This window comes from Pelmatolapia mariae, linkage group LG18, assembly GCF_036321145.2.
Source record: "Pelmatolapia mariae isolate MD_Pm_ZW linkage group LG18, Pm_UMD_F_2, whole genome shotgun sequence".
In the NCBI taxonomy this organism is placed as follows: domain Eukaryota; kingdom Metazoa; phylum Chordata; class Actinopteri; order Cichliformes; family Cichlidae; genus Pelmatolapia; species Pelmatolapia mariae.
The window spans coordinates 36,279,902-36,297,994 of NC_086243.1; the positions used below are offsets into that span (position 1 = coordinate 36,279,902).

Sequence of the window (18,093 nt, forward strand, 5' to 3'; positions counted from 1 at the left end):
TGAACAAAGGCTTCTAATCAACCCTTATGTCCCATGACAAAAAAGCAAAAGGAGGACGTCTGAAGGGCGATGATTCTCAGGTGGAAAAGGATGGCGTGCCCACTCTAGGTCAGCGAAGAGTTGCTGCCAAGAGTGCAGAAGTTTAAGTATCCCCAGGTCTTGCTCATGAGTAAGGGGAGTAGCAGAAATGAGCTTACTTAACTTAGACATCAGGCGAGTGACCTCCTGTGCTTAATTTATGTTATGTTTTATGTCCCACAAATTTCTTTTGACTTTATTTTAACGACAGACTTTGTGTGAAAGTAAACTGTTAGTCTTCAGTTTCAGTCGTCTTTTTTTCACAGCTCTGAACAGTGGAGCTGAAAGTTGTAATTTTTCAAGTGTGCTTGAGCTTTTCAAGTTTTTCCCTGGACACTAGCAACTTTTTCACTTGTTTTCAGTCTTGTCCTCGTGCCTGACCATTTTCAGAGAATTTCTCTTTGTTTGTTAAACCTCTTAAAGATGGCACATGACTCAGTGAAACATTAGAAAGGTTCTTAATTCAAGGGATGAACTCAAGATTTGTGTTTACACATAACAGACAAGCAAAGAATTACTTTTAAATTGTATCTTTAGGCACTTTGTTACAAGCAAAAACACATAATTTCTTCATATGTACTACACTACCATGTACTTTATTTTGATTTATGTTTGTAAATTTTAATACATTGCAATACTAGAGAACTGTAGCTTGCCTCCACCAGTGTGTGAATGTGAGAGTGAATGAATAGTGGAATTGTAAAGTGCTTTGAGGGCCCCGAAAAGCGCTATATAAATGCAATCCATTATTATTATTATTATTAATACATTAAAATTCCTGGCAAAATATAAAAAAGAGGCTCAAGACTTTTGCACAATACTGTATACTAGCTGTGGAAGAAGGAACAGAAAGTCAATGACATCCTGTGCTGCTCTGGTCTGTTTGGCAAAGCTTTGGTGACCTCTGGTGGTCAAACAGGTGAGGTGAGAAACCAAAGCTGCTGTGTGTGTGTGTGTGTGCGTGTGTGTGTGTGTGTGTGTGTAAATGGCAATGGACTGGTTCTTATATAGCACTTTTCTACTCTTCTGAGAGTATCCGATGTGGAGTATGAGTGTGTGTGAATGTTACTTAGATGGATGCATCGGAGTATGAGTGTGACCAAGGATATTTGGCGTGCAGACTAGAGGAAGCCAGGAATCGAACAACCAACCTTCGGATCAGTAGATGACCTGCTCTACCGCCTGAGCTACAGCCACAGTGTGCGTCTGTGTGTGTGTTGTGTGTTTTATAGATCAAAGAAAATGTAATGGATATACACTTACATAGAAATTTATTGTTCTGCTTATTAGTTCAAACCTCTCACTAATAACTGTTAGTAGGGTGACACCTGGTGGGATTAACTGGATATGACAACTAATCGCTGATGAGTCTCTTACTACTTATAAGAATTCTCCAAATAAGACCATAAATCATTACATAATCTTTGCATCTTGAGTCTAAAATCAACCAGAACAAAAACACAAGGAAACGTGTTTGTTGCTCGTTATTGTTTCTTTACCCTAAATTTGGTCGGACTCGAATAATGTTCATAATTTATGCAGGAGTCAGGCACCACAGTGACTCTCCCTGAAAAAAGATGAGTATGAAAACTGTGATGATTGTAGTTTTTATTTCTCATTGTTTCTCTTATCTATACTCTTTAATTGTGAAGATGAGTTTTTGTGAAGAGTTTAAATATGTGTATCACACGACTCCTTATTCTGGTGATTTTGCTGAACTTCAGTGGTTATTACACATGAATATCTGGTCCTAAAACAGTCATAGTCAGTCATATTTTAACTTCCCTCACAGAAAGTCTTGATACTGAATTATAAACTGCAGATCTCCTTATAAATAGAATGTTTCATTGATAAATAGATGATTAATCTTTAATTCATCTTTCAGAGAGCAGGGAGATTTTTTTATGAGATTTTTTAAAAATTGTGTTTTGGAGAAAAACATCTACTTTGACAAAATATTATGTCCTGTTTTACCTGAAACATGAAAACATAGGAGGCATAATGATTTGCATATAGTTTACTGAAAGTAAAAATATATGTTCATGTATAAAAGTGTCCCTTATACTGTCCTCACTGCTATATTGTGAATAAAACATACTTGTGTACTTAATAATTAGATCTATAATAATCAATGATAATCTAACATTAGGTTAACACACTTGGTTGGAAATCACTCTCCACACCATTAACTAAACCTGTGAACTCACACAAAAAAACCCAAAAAGGCTGAAAGTGTTGAAACATTAGGAACAAGCAGAGACGTCTGCTTTCAAATGCAAACATGCATCAGTTCAGATTATTTCTCCTGGAGTTCTGTACCAAACTGTCCCTGTTGGATCTCCTCCCTCTGGAAGCTCCTCACTCCTCTTGAACAAAGATGGATGAAAATGTGACCTTTGACCTCAGTTAAGCCTCCGGGAGCAAGTTAAAGTCAAACTTCAGATACACAGTGACCTCTAGTGGCAGTTGAGTGAAGACACAGCAGCTGCAGTTTCTGAAAGCAGGTTTAACAGGTTTGGACTCACTTTAAATGAAAGAAACAGTTCAGACGTGCAGGAGAGCTTTTCTCCAAGGTCTCTGCAACAGTTTTAAGAACAATAACTTCCACTGTCATAGCAAAGATCAAATGATATCAAAATATATAATGACAAAATGACATAGCTCAACTTTTGGTAGGTCTCTGGATGTCAGGTGCAGGAGATGAAAGTGAACTTTCATGTATTACACATTACCTAACAAGCAAAAGGTCCACAGTCTGAGGAAAGACATGAAACCTCAGACACGTGGAACGACTCGCTGTGGCGATTATTTCTCAATCAGGGAGCAGGTGAGAGCAGCTTCTCTGTAGCCACACCAACTCATAAAACACACCATAAAGTACCACAATGTGTGCTGGTACAAGAAATGATTATTACTGAAAATGATCTTTAAAGTCACCCATCATTTACAGCTGGAATGTATTTTATCTGAGGCTCTTTCCTCCTCTGCTGGAACTTAAACACAGATCAAGCAGCAACACATTAAACTGATGGTTTGTGATGGGAGCAGCTGAACATTTGTTTCCAAGATAAAACTGTTTTCATTTTGAGACTGAAATCAAACCCACAGAGGTGGATGTTCCACACACGGCTGCATTTATCAGTGGGCAAGTGTAAACCTTGTGTTCTTTAACACAGCCGTATCTTGTGATGAAAATGGATCTACACTGTCTCCTAACAAACTGCAGAGGTTTAACAGTGTGTGGCTCCCTCTAGTGGATGTTGTGGAGTATTCTGTTGTCTTTGCTCCAAAGGTTTTTGTACAGAGTTTTGGTGTTTCCTGTCACTGTGGGCTGCAGAGCACAGTAGTACACAGCAGAGTCAGACAGCTGAAGCTTCTGGATCTTCAGAGTAACTGATCTGATGCTGGAATCCAGTGTGGATGAAAATCTCTCCTTGAACTCGTCTGCTGTGTTTCCTTGGTCCTTGCTATAGCGCATCAGGATGAATTTGGGGCTGTTGTTTCCATCCTGTTTGTACCAGAAGAGATAATTATTTGTTCCACTGCTCTCATACTGACATCCAAGTGTAACTGTGTCTCCTTCAGCAGCAATGACATCTCCTTGTTCCTGGATCACTTTGTCTTCTCCTTTACACTCTGAGGAAGAACAGAACATGCAGAGGAAGAGATGGATCAATAAACATGATTGAAGTTATTGAAAAGTTCCACAGTGTAAAATGATGAAATCTCCTCTTTCTGTCCTTGTTGTGAATCGTGTGCAGAGGAAACATGTTGATGTTTGTATCTTACCAAAGAAAAGAGCAGCAAGAATAATCCACAGCCAATGTTCCATCTGTACAACAAGGTTTAAATCAACAGGAGAAACTAGCTGATGTTCAACATTCAGTCTGAGAATTGTTCTCTTCACAGCAGCACTTATTATTGACACAATGGTTGAACACAGTGCAGAAGGAGAGCACCGCCTACTGGATGATGTCGCCCTCTGTCTCCTCTTTGAGCTGGATGTTCACTTCTCTCACTTCCTCTTCCTCCTGGTTCACAGACTGTTAGCAGCATTTGAATCACTGTGAGGAGGGAGGATGGAGCACTTTGCACTGTGTGCAAACACAGCGACCCAAATGTTCTCCATCACTGAGGTCATTAATGCTTCTCATGCTTAAAGTGAGACTTGAAAAGCTTTGATTATGGTTTAAATGATTTGGATTTATGAAGCTGTATTTTTCTTTAACATGAAGCATTACATGTTTCACTGAGCACAGCGAAGAAAGAAGTGAAGCAATAAGTGAGAAAAGAACAAAAGTAAACCATAAAAGTTAAAGCAGTCGTCTGCAGCAGCAGAACTCAGCGTTAATAAACCAACTGCCACATGTAGCTGATTCTATACTGGGGATAAAGTGAGATTTGGCAGGTGGGTTAACCATCAAATATGGACTGATTCATATATAGTGCTTTTCTACTCTCCTGGAGTACTCAAAGCGCTGTATACAACATGCCTCATTCACCCAATCACACCCACTCATACAAGCACTTCTAAACTCAAGTGCAAACTAATAAACATTGACACTCCAATGAATGCATCGGAGGGCAATTTGGGGTTAGTATTTTGCCCAAGGATATTTGGCAGAGCCAGGAATCGAACTAGTAGCTGATCTGCTCTACCACATGAGCCACGGCCTCCCCTTATAAATAAGGGACACTCTGCCAGAAGCACAACACACAACCAGCTGAGCTTAGTGTAGGATCCACAATGCAGGTACTGGCTGGGGTGCGAGTGAGTGTTTATTTGTAATGAAAGTAAAGTACAAAACAGGAAATAAGGAACAGGGAGCAACTAAAGCCTCAACTGGGAAAACTAATAAACAAACCTGAAAACATGAGGCCATGCAGGGAAAGGAGAGCAGAGAGAGGAATACCAAAATACACAGACAGAGCGACGACAAACAGAGGCAGACACACACTATAAATACACACAAAGTAATGAGGGAATGACACACAGGAGGGGAGCACAACTGAACAAAGCAAAACAGGAAATGCACAGACTGTTTTACAAACATAATCTCAGAGACACGAACAGGACACCGGGAGAGGACACCAGGAGAGGACACAGGTAGGGACGACAGAAACACTAAACACAAGACTCAAACCCTAAGAACTAATACGAAACAGAAGAAACTAGAAAATAATAACAATAAACTCAAAACACTGGGCCAGCAACCATGACAGTGTAAATATGCACTGTGACACTGCAGGTAACGGTCACTAAACGGGGCATTTAAAGTGGAATAAAGAAGAAAGAGTTTTGCTCATTATGGGACAGTTGGCAGCTCTACAGGTGGGGACCCACATCAGGTGAAGCAGTGCAGCACGGACAAAAGAAAATATTAAAGTAAATAGAATAACTGAGACTGTGAGCTTCAGCAGGTGTGTTTGCTTTGTGTACAGACTAAGATGAGCTGAGCTGCTGCTCTTTGTGCGTTTACACAACTGACAGAAGACATAAGTTCAGGACACAGAAAGCTGCTTTAAAAAGTTGAATCTGACGAGTGAATCGAGTCAGATTAGTTATTAGTTCAGTTTAAACTGACGTCAGTGACCCTTCATGAACCTGACCTTCTCACCGACATCATTCAGGTTTTCTTTGTTAGTAAATAAAATTTACAGTGATGATAAATAATCAGAATGTTGAAGCGATTCTTTCTGAGCATGTCATTCAGATTTTCTTTGTTATTTATAGATTCATATCTCAGCTGATAAAATGTGACTCAGCAGCTTTTTCACTGTGGTCGATTCAGAGAAACATAAAATGCTGCTTTGACTACAAAATAAAGGAGCTCGTGATGAGCTGCTGGAATCCAACATCTCCCACAAACTACAGAACACAGTTCACACTGCACCAGTCGCTGAGTGTGAGTCAGATGGGCTTTGAAGCAGCCTGGTGTCATCTGCAGGGGTTTAATGAGGCGAACCACAGAGGGGTTCATGCGTCATGTCAGAGCGCTCTGTCCACACATTCATCAACACATGTGTCCTGCTGCCTTCAGGTGTCTGGAGGGCTTCAATGTGACAGAAATATGGTGCAAACTGAGTCGCTGTCTGGGTATGTGTGGGTGTTACTGTGGGTTTGTAAGGACTCTGCTGCTTTGCTCCTTCAGGACTCTGCTTTGCAGTGTCTGTGCTGCTGCTCCTGACTTTAAACCAGAGACTGATGTTCATGGATTATACCAGAGGACAAGGTAGCTGAGAACATTATTGCAGAGGCCACAAGAACTGATTATGTTAAAGAATTACTGTTGTTTTATACTTCAAACATTTTTCAATCTCATTCAAACTACAAAGACTCTTATGTTTCCTCACAATCCAGAGCAGTTTAACAGTGTGTGGCTCCCTCTAGTGGATGTTGTGGAGTATTCTGTTGTCTTTGCTCCAAAGGTTTTTGTACAGAGTTTTGGTGTTTCCTGTCACTGTGGGCCTCACAGCACAGTAGTACACAGCAGAGTCTGTCACTGCAGCAGAGGAGATCTGAAGATCCAGACGCTTTTTTCCAGACAGTTTTGTGGAGAATCTTGCAGCTGATTTCAGAAACTCTGACGGTCTAGAAATATTCATCCCTGATATGTGGATCAGGAACTCTGGCGGTTTCCCTGGATATTGTCGATACCAGAAGAAATGATCATTGAGATCTGCATCTTGGGAATAAGTGTAGGACAGAGTGAGAGTGTTTCCTTCTAAAGTGGACTCTTCATCCTTGACTGCAGTGAGTTGATCACAGCTGACACCTAAAGGAAGAGATAAATGTTGTTAAAGACGATGTTAAACTGTGAGCGCCTGTTCCAGTGATTTCTAGCAAACAGATCCTTTAAAGACATTTCTTCTTCCTGCTTTAACCGACCTGTTAGTGTGATCAGAAACAAAGGAAACATGAGCCAGTAATGCAGTGACAGCATCTTCCACACACTATCTGTTCTGTATGCTTCAGATATTGAATGTATCTGACAGTGGGAGTCCTTTTCTGCTCTGTGACAGTGTTGCTCCTCCTTCAGCCTCTTCCTCCTCTCATATCACTGCATGTTACAAACACCAAAACCACACCTCAATACATGTTACAGCTTTCAGCACAAACTCCTTTGTGTTTCATACTTTTGAATTTCATCTTAGACTTAGACAGTAAATAAAGACTGACTGGCACAGCTGGATTCATGCTTTACATTATAAAAATATAAATGATTTGGGTACTTTTAGTTTCGGGCTGCTGTGGCGTGAACCTGCCACTGGGCGGTGCGCTATTGTCAAGCATTGAGTGTTTTCTGTGTTCTGGAGTTATTAAAATGAGTTTATGAGATTAAAATCATTGCGATTTGTTTTCACTTTAAAATATTGTGTGAAATTGTGTCTTACTCAGTGAAGTGAACATTGATGATTTATGTTCATGTTTATGTTTCAGGAGTAAATATTCTGTCTGACCTGAAACTGTTTCCAGCGGAACTTCATGTTAACGGTTCTACTTCGCCGGAACTTCACTGTGACACCAGGCGGAAGTAAACAAAGAAAAAGCGGAAGTACCGTTAGCTTTCCTCCTGCTAGCCTGAGTAGCTAGCTGTTGGAGTAACTCAACGACTGTAGAAAACAGTCATTGGAGTAACATGTCTGCTGTTCAGCGTCTCGGAGAGTTTATCAGCGAGGAGGAGGAGGACTCTGGTGACGAGGAGCCTCACAGAGCAGGTCTGAGCTTACAGCACAGCTTTGTGTAATATTTTAGTGTTTTACAGTTTTTTGGCTCACAGACTGAAGGTAAATTCACATAAATGTCTATAATAGCAGAAACGTTCCGCAGTGATCACTCAGTTCGTCGGTAAAGCTAACATCAGACTGAGCAGCTGCTCAATACACACATTTATTTAAAAGCACGGAGGGTGAGCCTCTGAAGGTTCCACGTGGTACTTATTTCAATAAAAATAAGTACTTCTGTCAGCAGCGTGTCTGTGAGGAGGAGGAGGTTCTCTCTGAGCAGCAGCTCTGGAACCAGGAGAGGAGCTCCAGTGTGGAGCAGGAGGAACCAGAACCTCCACAGATTAAAGAGGAACAGGAGGAACTGTGCAGCAGTCAGGAGGAAGAGCAGCTGGGACTGAAGGAGGAGACGGATACCTTCATGGAGTTTGAGTGCAGCACCAACGATGAACACACAGGTATCGCCCAGCATGCAGCAGCAGTGTGTGACTCTCTGCTGGTTTGAATGACCTCAGCATCAACAGTATGATATCAGAGCGAGCAGATATCCCTGATATGGTCGTCTAAAGTGCACAGCAGCCCCACCTGCGCTTCAGACCTGCTGTTTTCAAAAGACAGCCAATCACAGTGAAGTTGGATTAAAGGATAAAGGAGCTAAAACATCATGTTTCAGGATGAGCTGATGGGCTGCAGCAGCTCCAGTGTGATAGTCCAAAATTTAAAAAGCAGCACGGCCTCCTCGCTCACTGTGAAACATTCAGAATGCTGGACGAGCGCTTTTGCCAGTGTCATTAAAACAAAGCTCACTTTGTAACTACAAATATATATATTATTTATTAAAGTGTAGAATATAAATGTTTTACATACTCATAGTTTTCTTTTGTCGAGGTCAGTGCAGACCACACAGCCGTCATGTTGCCACCAACATCAATGACTTTCATGTGATTTCATTGATTCTAAAGTGTTTGTAGCAGTGAAGTGTGTGTCAGTGTGAGCTGTACACACGAGTCAGTGATGTGGTTTCTCTGACTTCGTTCTAATGTTTGATGTGACTCAGCGTCTTCAGTTGACTCTGTTTGTAGCAGACTGACAGCAGGTCTCAGGTCTCCAGGCTGGTTTCCAGTTAAAGTTAACATTCGACTTCTGTAGTACAGCAACACAGCTGTGTCATGGACCCGGCTTGACTCACACCCCTGAACGCCACCCTCCTCTGCAGCCACAGACCACACCCAGTTACAGTGAGTTACACAGCTGGTGGAGCTGGGCTGACAGCACCTGTCACCTCCATCATAAACAGTGGCTGCATTTGTTCTGGGGAGCAGAGACAGAGTTCAGACTCAGCACAGCCCGTCAGTTTTTAATTTGCTTCATAACAAGCAAAAATGATGTTTGAACTAAACGCTGTGTCGTCTGTCAGAGCTCCACTTCAGTCATGTGTTACATCTACTGCATGGAGAATCTCTCTCTTACACTGTGATAGTTCCATCTGAGGCTTGAAGCACAGACGTGTAGCCCACATTAGCACCGTGAACTGTGACGACACAAAGACGGAGCACCGACTGACTGACTGTCGTTTCACTGTTATGCCGATGAATCTCAAATCTACTTTCCTTTTTAAAAAAATGTACAGACTCTTTAAAGTTTTGCTGGACTGCCTTGATGACACGAAATCATAGTTGGCATTACATATTTTGAATGTAAACGATCAAAAAACTGAGATCTATTTGGACCTTCTGACCCTCGTTCTTCTCTAAAGGTTGACCTTGGCGCTCTGGAAAAGTCCAGAACTCTCTTTGATGGCAGTTTTTCATTTGACAAACAAAAACTTCTGTTGTAAGAGCCAGCTCCTTCCAGCTCAGGGCCTTTGGAAAAATTATGAACATTTTGTCATCAGCTGACTTTGAGAAAGTGATCCATGTATTTCATCCAGGCTTGACGACTGTAACAATCTTTATTCTGGTATCAGCTCTCCTGTCTCATCTGCAGCTAGTTCAGGATGCTGCAGCCCGACTCCTCACAGGCACTCGTAAACACCACCGTATTTCCCAGTCTTGGCTCGTTTACACTGCCTTCCAGTACATGTAGAATTGATTTTAAGATTTTATTGCTTGTTTTTAAATGGATTGGCCTCCTCGTCCCTCTCTGATCTTCTAACTGAAAATACTCCAAACAGAACTCTCGGGTCAGCTGATAAGTTGCTTCTGATTGTTCCTAGCAGCAGCCTAAACCACAGAGGAGACGAAGACTTTACGATGCTGTGCCTAAACTTTGGAGCAGTCTGCCTCTTCAGTTAGCGTCTCTCCAACACTCCACATTTTTAAATCCCGTCTGAAACACATCTTTACTCAGCAGCTTTTAACTGTGACTCCGTTTTGTTCTCTTTGTGTGTGTTTGTTTTACTTTGTGCAGCACTTTGTTCAACCTGTGTTGTTTTTAAATGTGCTTATAAACTCATAATGCTGATAATGTTTTTAACTGTAAATATATAACAGTGACCCTTTAACCCAACACTGAGAGCTGAATCACACACACTGGCTGAGTGTCACAACTCAGAGTCTCACTCTGGTGCTGGAATCTGACTCTGCTCTGAGTTTTTGGATCTGTTTTTTTGCTCAGGTACTTTTTTTGTCCTTACATAAGTAACCTTTGTCTCCTCTCTCTTTGTTCCTCCAGACGTCCCACAGCAGCATGTCTGTGAGGAGGAGGAAGTCCTCATTGACCAGGAGAGGAGCTCCAGTGTGGACCAGGAGGAACCAGAACCTCCACAGATTAAAGAGGAACAGGAGGAACTGTGCAGCAGTCAGGAGGGAGAGCAGCTGGGACTGAAGGAGGAGACTGATACCTTCATGGTGACTGCTGCTGAGGAAGGAGACCACAGTGAACCAGGAGGAGACGAGGAGCAGCTCCTCTCTCACAGCTCTGCTGGAGCTGAGAGTCAGCATCTGGAAGGAGGCAGGAGTGCAGACTCAGGACGTCTGAAATTAGAAACAGAAGTGACAGCAGGAGGTTCCCCTACATCAGAGAGTCGGTGTAACTCTGACACGGGTAAAAAGCCTGTAAACTGTGATGGTTGTGGGAAGGACAGAATCCACACAGCTGAAGAGTGTGGGAAAAACTTCAGCTCTCGCTCTCACCTGAGCCTCCACGTGAGAGCCCACACAGGCGAGAAGCCGGATTCATGTGAAACACGGAAAAAGGAGAAATCCATGTGAAAGGTGGACTGTTTCCATGGCAACTTTCTGTCTGTCCTAGCCCAAGATGCTCGTACAACAGAAACTCTCAAACTCAAGAACAGTTAAGAGATGGGAGCGGTATTCTGTGAAACAGAGTAAAGGTTTCATTTAAAGCAGTGAAACAGGAAAAGCTGCCTGATGTTTAAGTGAAGCTGTGCTTTCAGCAGTCACACGTCTCTGTGCAGATTATTCATAAATACTGTCTGATTTTATCTGTTTTTGCATCCTTTTTTATTTATTTTATACTTCAAATTGTGTAATAAACAAAATCAGATGATATTTGTCTTTGAATGTGACGAAACCTAAAACTACAGCTGCCTTCTAACTGTGCTGTTTCCACATCAGGACAGAATTAATAAAACTCAAAATGTCCCAGATGCTGTTAAACAGAGCAGAGAGCTTTAACAAACATCCTGCTTTTATTTTGGATGCTTGTAATTTGATGGATGGAAGGTGGGGGAGAGGTCCTTATCTACACAGTGATGGTAATTGTTCTGACCATTAGAGAAATCATAATGTTAATGAAACTCTGTAAAGCACCGGTATAAATAAATAAATAAAAAGTATGCTGATATTGGAACAGTCAGCTCATAGCACTCACAAAGAGTAGATCACTCCTGCCTGAGTGCTGATGCAGCAGAGGGGAAGTAGGTCACCCCTCCCTCCCTCACCTCCAGCTGTTTTCCTCCCAGACTGAAAGAAACCAGTTCAGCAGCTGTCTGCAGCCCAGATGTTTCCTCTGTAGTGTATGTGTATATTAAACTGTTTCCTGTGTGGGTCTAGTGTCACTGCTTTGTTCATGATGGCCTCTCTTACAGTGAACATGAACGTGGATGTTTTATATTCTCTGCACAGCTTCACTAAGGTCCTGAATATTTAAACCTTTATTTTGAAAAGAAATAACAATTTTCTTTAATTTTTTTTTTTACTTTATTTGAAATTATAATTTGAACAGTCAGTCATTCCAGTTCAGTTTGTACAGTAGACATACAGGGCAAATAAGAGTAACAATATACAGTACAAAGAAATAAGATGGATAAATAAATAAAGGATAAAAAAAGAGAGGGATGTGACAGACTTCATAACAACTTTGTACTTGAAAGTTGTATCTGTGACAGCTCATTCGTTAAACATTTCTGAATGAATTTCAATCAATGATAAACCTTTTTTATTGGAAGTTAATTTAAGAGAGTTTAAGTAATATTCAATTTCAATCAAAAACAAATTAAATGATGGGGTTGAGTTTTGAAATTTACATTTATGTATATGGAATTTCTCTAATAAGATATAAAGACTGACAATGGCACTTTTTTTTTTCTTTAGTTTCAAAATAAGTGATAATGTTCTTCCCTTCAATTTTGATTTCGTATTTTTGAAAAGAAATAACAAACCTCTCCAGCTGTCTCGCACTCTGACGTCATCATTCTTTCTTACTGCTCTGTTCTTTGTTTTTATCTCATCTTTTATTTTCTGCTCAGAGCTCGAAGCAGTTAACGGTCTCCGGAGGGCAGCACCGCGTCATATCCGGCAGAAGCACCGGCGAAATGCTTGGACTTAACCGGAAGTGTGTTGTGTTGTTGTTGCTGTGTGAGCCGAGTGTGTGAGCCGAGTGTGTGAGCTGTGGCAGTAACAATGCCTTCAGTTCAGTCTCTGAGAGAGTTTATCAACGAGCGACTAACTGCTGCTGCTGAACAAATATTCTTGGAGTTTGAAAAAACGATCGTCCAGTACGAGGAAGAGATCGACCGTCAGCGCAGACTGCTGGATATCACCTGGAAACCCCAAATCAAGCTGCACAGGACAGGTGAGTGTCCCTCTGAGGGAGGATCCTGATCACAGCTCTGCGGGACATTTATGATTGTGAGGACTTTTTGGAGATGTGAGCTAACAAAGAGCAAACAGAGGACAGGACTGCACTGTGCTCCATTCAAACAGCAGGCGGTGGATTTGAGGCTTTTCTCTGACCTGAATCACTCAATCAGTTTCTTTATGTTTGCTGACAAAGTTGGAAAACATCGAAAATCGAGGTTCAGAGTACATCATTTATTCCAGATGGATTTTATACATATAAATATGACGTTTATATAAATGTATGTTTCCTGTTGCACTTGTGAAAGTTGCAAACAAATGTTGGAAACATAAAGTCGCTGTGCAATAATAAAATATCTAATGTGACTGATCTACAGGCTGTTTCTCGTCCTCAGCGCTGTGATCTGCTGCTGTGCTGAGGACTGTTTGAAACCAGTGAGTGTCTGGGGGGCCACAGCCCATAAAAAGCTGCATGAGGGGCTTTAGGGGTTCTGTTCTTTGTGCCTCGAGCAGTTTAATCTCTGACCAGTCTGACCACAGAGGTGAGGAAAGTCACTTCTCTGGTGGACGAGCGACACCAGCATGATGTAGTCGGGTTTGCCAAAACACACAGCTCGTGTTATAAAACGAGTCAGCTGGAGACGAGCTGCACTCTGGCCTGGATTTGCCTTCTGTGAGCCGGGCACTCGTATCCCCTCTGTGGGTGTTTCCACAGGACAAAGTGAGGATTCAGAGGTGCTCCTGCAGGAGGACGGGGTGGACTCCACCCTGGCCGTTTCCTGTCTGGGGGTGCTCCTGCTCCCTCCCCCTTTCCTGTCTGCTCTGCTGCCCTAATCATTAAAGTGAATCCAGGCCTCGTACTGCTGTAACGTTTCATGCTGGAGGACGGTCTGACGTCTCATTCAGCTTCCACGGCTTCAGATGAATTTTCACTCATATTTACTTTTTGCGAATTCATCATTTTCTGCAGGGCGTCAGACACTCAGAGTAAAACATCGATTCATCATTTCTGCACAGATCACTGACCTTTGTTTCCATATTGAACCCAGAATCATTCAGGCTCCATGATTACAGGTTTGGACTATGACAGTTGCATGTAGTGTAGCATCTTCTTCTCATACAGCAGTGACCTGTGTGTGATGCATGGAGGGTGTGGGAGCTTGCACAAGTGATGCAGGTTATCTGACCTCTTGTCATGGAATTTTCTGTTAATAAAATCTGCAACACCGTCAGCTGTGGTCAAGCTATTTTACTCACTGCATGGAGGAGAGCCAACACACATCAAATATCAAAGTTCACAGTCATGGGAGCTCTAACCCTTTTATACCCTCACACACAACTCTGTCTCTTTCAGTTACAACAGGTTTTTGTCACACAGCCTGTTGCTGGGCAGAGAGCAACTCCCACTATCTTTCCCAGGAAGCTCCTGGCACTGGTCTTCTTGGGGGGTTTGTCCTTGTACACCCAAACAGTTAGCAGATAACTTAGTGAAACATCGTTAAGCAAAGCTAAACAGTTTTCACCAGGTCATACTGACACATACACACAATTCATCTAAGCACCTCAATCTAAATGTGGAAATGTGAAAACTAGAATATTCCCATTACACTCTTTAACAGAGAAGTACTTCATTTTATTCTAGTTTTTGCTCTTATACACACTTATGGTTGCAGTGAATATTTACTCAGTTTTCTCTTTTTCATCACATCAATTTTAATTTTCTGTCCTCCAGACGTCCCACAGCAGCCTGTCTGTGAGGAAGATGAGGAGGAGGAGGTTCTCCCTGAGCAGCAGCTCTGGAACCAGGAGAGGAGCTCCAGTGTGGAGCAGGAGGAACCAGAACCTCCACAGATTAAAGAGGAACAGGAGGAACTGTGCAGCAGTCAGGAGGGAGAGCAGCTGGGACTGAAGGAGGAGATTTATAGCTTTATGGTGCCTTGTATGTATGAGGAAAGTGACGACAGTGAATCAGAACTCCTCGGGGAGCAGCTCCTCTCTCCCAGCTTTCCTGTGGCTGAGTCTGAGGATCATGAAGGAAGCAAAAATAGAGATTTAGGAGTAACTGAGAATGCAGAGGTGAAGCCAAAGAAGAGAAATCACAGTGAAAATGCAGAGAACCCTACTATGCCAATGAGTCAGTGTAACACTGGCACAGGTAACAAGTCTGTATCATGTGATGTTTGTGGAAAAGCCTTTAAGAAAAGGTACCAAATGAGGATCCATCAGAGAATCCACACAGGTGAGAAGCCGTACCTTTGTAAAACCTGTGGGAAGGGATTTAGTGACCCGTCATCGGTTAAAAAGCATAAGGCGGTCCACACAGGGGAGAAGCCGTATTCTTGCACCACGTGTGGGAAAGGTTTTACTCAGAGTGGTAGTTTGTTGAGCCACATGAGAACCCACACGGGGGAGAAGCCGTATCTGTGTAACACGTGTGGGAAACGTTTCAGTCAGAATAGCGGTTTGTGGGTCCACATGAGAAGTCACACAGGGGAGAAACCATATTCCTGCAAAACGTGTGGGAAGAGTTTTAGTCAGAGCAGCAGGCTGTCCATCCACACCAGGATCCACACTGGTGAGAAGCCGTATCCCTGCAAAATGTGTGGGAAAGACTTTCGCTCTCAGTATCATTTGACTGTACACATGAGAAACCACTCGGATAAGAAGCCTTACCCTTGTAACACGTGATGTTTCCAGTGTCCACAGGAGAGTCTGCGTCTTTGTAGCGTAACTTCACAGGATGAGATGGCTGCTTCCAGCTGCTGCTCATGTTTGCCCTTCCTGGGTTTGTGTCTCCAGCTGAACTGAACCAGCAACCTCTCACTTGGCTAGCAGCTGTGTTACCCATCACACTATGAATCCTCTTATTTCACCGATCAACAATTTGTGTATAAAAAGTGTTTGAATCTGGGAAAAAGTCAGTTTCTGAACTGCAGGCTGAACCGATGCTTGGCTCATAAAGTCAGCTGGGTCTGGTTCTCTGTCTACCAGCAACTAGACGAATCACTGGCAGAAGCACAGGAACTAAACAGGACTGCAGCCATAGATCACGTGTTTTACTGGGTGTCAATCTGGCAGTGATATAAAAAGTCTGATCAGTGGAAATCAGTTCCTGGGTTCTGTTTTCTATAAAAACTGTTTTGGAGGATTTCTTTGACTCTGGAAGAAAACATGTTTGATGACGTCTCTGCTTCAGTACAATCAGCAGCAACAGTGTAAAAATGACAAAGATGCAGCTCTGATCTTCCGCCTGCATCACGCTCGAGGTTTTCTTCTTTACCTCCATCAGTCTGTTTGCACCTGAACGTTTAATGGAAGATGTTTGACTGTCTGGATATTGGTTTGTGTCCTCTATCTTAGTGATTTTTGGATTGAACTCAGATGTTGAAGTGTGTGTTTCAAGCATGCTTTGTTTTGTGTTCTCATCTTTTTAAACATTACAGTCTTTAGAGCTGACACTAACAAACTGTACGAACTGTTTGACGTGTCAATGTGAAAGGATCTTTATATATAAAGTTTCCTTTGTGCTTCCACAGCAGCTCTGTCTCTGTCTCTGATCTTTACTGCTTCATTTCTCTGTTGTCTTTGTCATCAGTCCAATGACACAAGAATCAGAGGTTTAACAGTGTGTGGCTCCCTCTAGTGGATGTTGTGGAGTATTCTGTTGTCTTTGCTCCAAAGGTTTTTGTACAGAGTTTTGGTGTTTCCTGTCACTGTGGGCTGCAGAGCACAGTAGTACACAGCAGAGTCAGACAGCTGAAGCTTCTGGATCTTCAGAGGAACTGAATTTTCTGTTTTGTTGATTTTAGCATCAAATCTGTCGTTGTTGAACTCTTCAGATTTATCTGTTTTTTCTGAGAAACATTTCAGCATATACTTTGGGTAACTGTCCACTTCTTGTTTGTACCAGAACAAAGTGGGACTGGGGTAACTGGTCTCATATTTACATCCAAGTGTAACTGTGTCTCCTTCAGCAGCAATGACATCTCCTTGTTCCTGGATCACTTTGTCTTCTCCTTTACACTCTGAGGAAGAACAGAACATGCAGAGAAAGAGATGGATCAATAAACATGATTGAAGTTATTGAAAAGTTCCACAGTGTAAAATGATGAAATCTCCTCTTTCTGTCCTTGTTGTGAATCGTGTGCAGAGGAAACATGTTGATGTTTGTATCTTACCAAAGAAAAGAGCAGCAAGAATAATCCACAGCCAATGTTCCATCTGTACAACAAGGTTTCAATCAACAGGAGAAACTAGCTGATGTTCAACATTCAGTCTGAGAATTGTTCTCTTCACAGCAGCACTTATTATTGACACAATGGTTGAACACAGTGCAGAAGGAGAGCACCGCCTACTGGATGATGTCGCCCTCTGTCTCCTCTTTGAGCTGGATCTTCACTTCTCTCACTTCCTCTTCCTCCTGGTTCACAGACTGTTAGCAGCATTTGAATGACTGTGAGGAGGGAGGATGGAGCACTTTGCACTGTGTGCAAACACAACGAGCCAAATGTTCTCCATCACTGAGGTCATTAATGCTTCTCATGCTTAAAGTGAGACTCAGGGTCAGATATTTCTGCAGATTATTTGTGGTTTGTGTCTTACAATAACAGGAGGTTTAATAAGACATGATTACTCATGACTAACATGTTTTTGAGTATAACTAACTGAGGAATTATATTTAAGCAGGAGTTTTTCACTCATGGGAGGCACACAGCGATGTTAGCACACAGCCATGCAATAAAGCAACACACACACACACATTAGCTACATGCTTTATGGGGTCAAAACAAAAAAATTACTTCCTTCCCAAAGAAAATATAACATTTAAATCCAAAAATTAGGGTCTTGGAGGAAGTTTGTCATGCCATCCAGTTTACATCCCCCAGATCTGCTGAAATCAAACCTTTTCATTCATGATATTTATGATAATCTTATATTTACACAAACAAAATTGTGCTTCCTCTGCTGGAACTTCACCGTGTTACACCAGACGACAGAGCAGAGAGTGTGTTATTGTGTGTGAGCTGAGTGTGTGAGCTGAGTGTGTGAGCTGTGGCAGTAACAATGCCTTCAGTTCAGTCTCTGAGAGAGTTTATCAACGAGCGACTAACTGCTGCTGCTGAACAAATATTCTTGGAGTTTGAAAAAACGATCGTCCAGTACGAGGAAGAGATCGACCGTCAGCGCAGACTGCTGGATATCACCTGGAAACCCCAAATCAAGCTGCACAGGACAGGTGAGTGTCACT

At 42.2% G+C, this 18,093-nt stretch overlaps 3 protein-coding genes across 4 annotated transcripts in view; 2 read left to right on the forward strand and 1 right to left on the reverse strand.

The window, feature by feature from the left end:
• Positions 1-7,071, reverse strand: part of LOC134616411 (T cell receptor alpha chain MC.7.G5-like) — a 78,353-nt gene extending 71,282 nt beyond the window's left edge. Inside the window, exons 1-2 of the mRNA XM_065469544.1 lie at positions 6,968-7,071; positions 3,404-3,714 (exon numbers count right to left, since the gene is read on the reverse strand). Of these exons, the coding sequence (XP_065325616.1) occupies positions 3,404-3,714; positions 6,968-7,022 (366 nt within the window). The 5' untranslated portion in view covers positions 7,023-7,071. The remainder of the gene's footprint in view (positions 1-3,403; positions 3,715-6,967) is intronic.
• A 553-nt stretch (positions 7,072-7,624) lies between these two features.
• LOC134616412 (zinc finger protein 658B-like) lies at positions 7,625-11,880 on the forward strand. Of its 2 annotated transcripts, XM_063461285.1 has the most exons (3): positions 7,625-7,797; positions 8,051-8,261; positions 10,477-11,880. In XM_063461285.1, the coding sequence occupies exons 2-3, from the start codon at positions 8,225-8,227 to the stop codon at positions 11,013-11,015; spliced, it is 576 nt and encodes a 191-aa protein (XP_063317355.1). In that variant the 5' UTR covers positions 7,625-7,797; positions 8,051-8,224; the 3' UTR covers positions 11,016-11,880. The 2 variants fall into 2 exon arrangements, with proteins under 2 accessions (XP_063317355.1, XP_063317354.1); XM_063461284.1 differs by lacking the exon at positions 8,051-8,261.
• A 730-nt stretch (positions 11,881-12,610) lies between these two features.
• Positions 12,611-16,454, forward strand: LOC134616387 (zinc finger protein 570-like). The gene is made up of 2 exons (XM_063461248.2): positions 12,611-12,840; positions 14,578-16,454. The coding sequence occupies exons 1-2, from the start codon at positions 12,669-12,671 to the stop codon at positions 15,531-15,533; spliced, it is 1,128 nt and encodes a 375-aa protein (XP_063317318.1). The 5' UTR covers positions 12,611-12,668; the 3' UTR covers positions 15,534-16,454.
• The last annotated feature ends 1,639 nt before the right edge of the window (positions 16,455-18,093 follow it).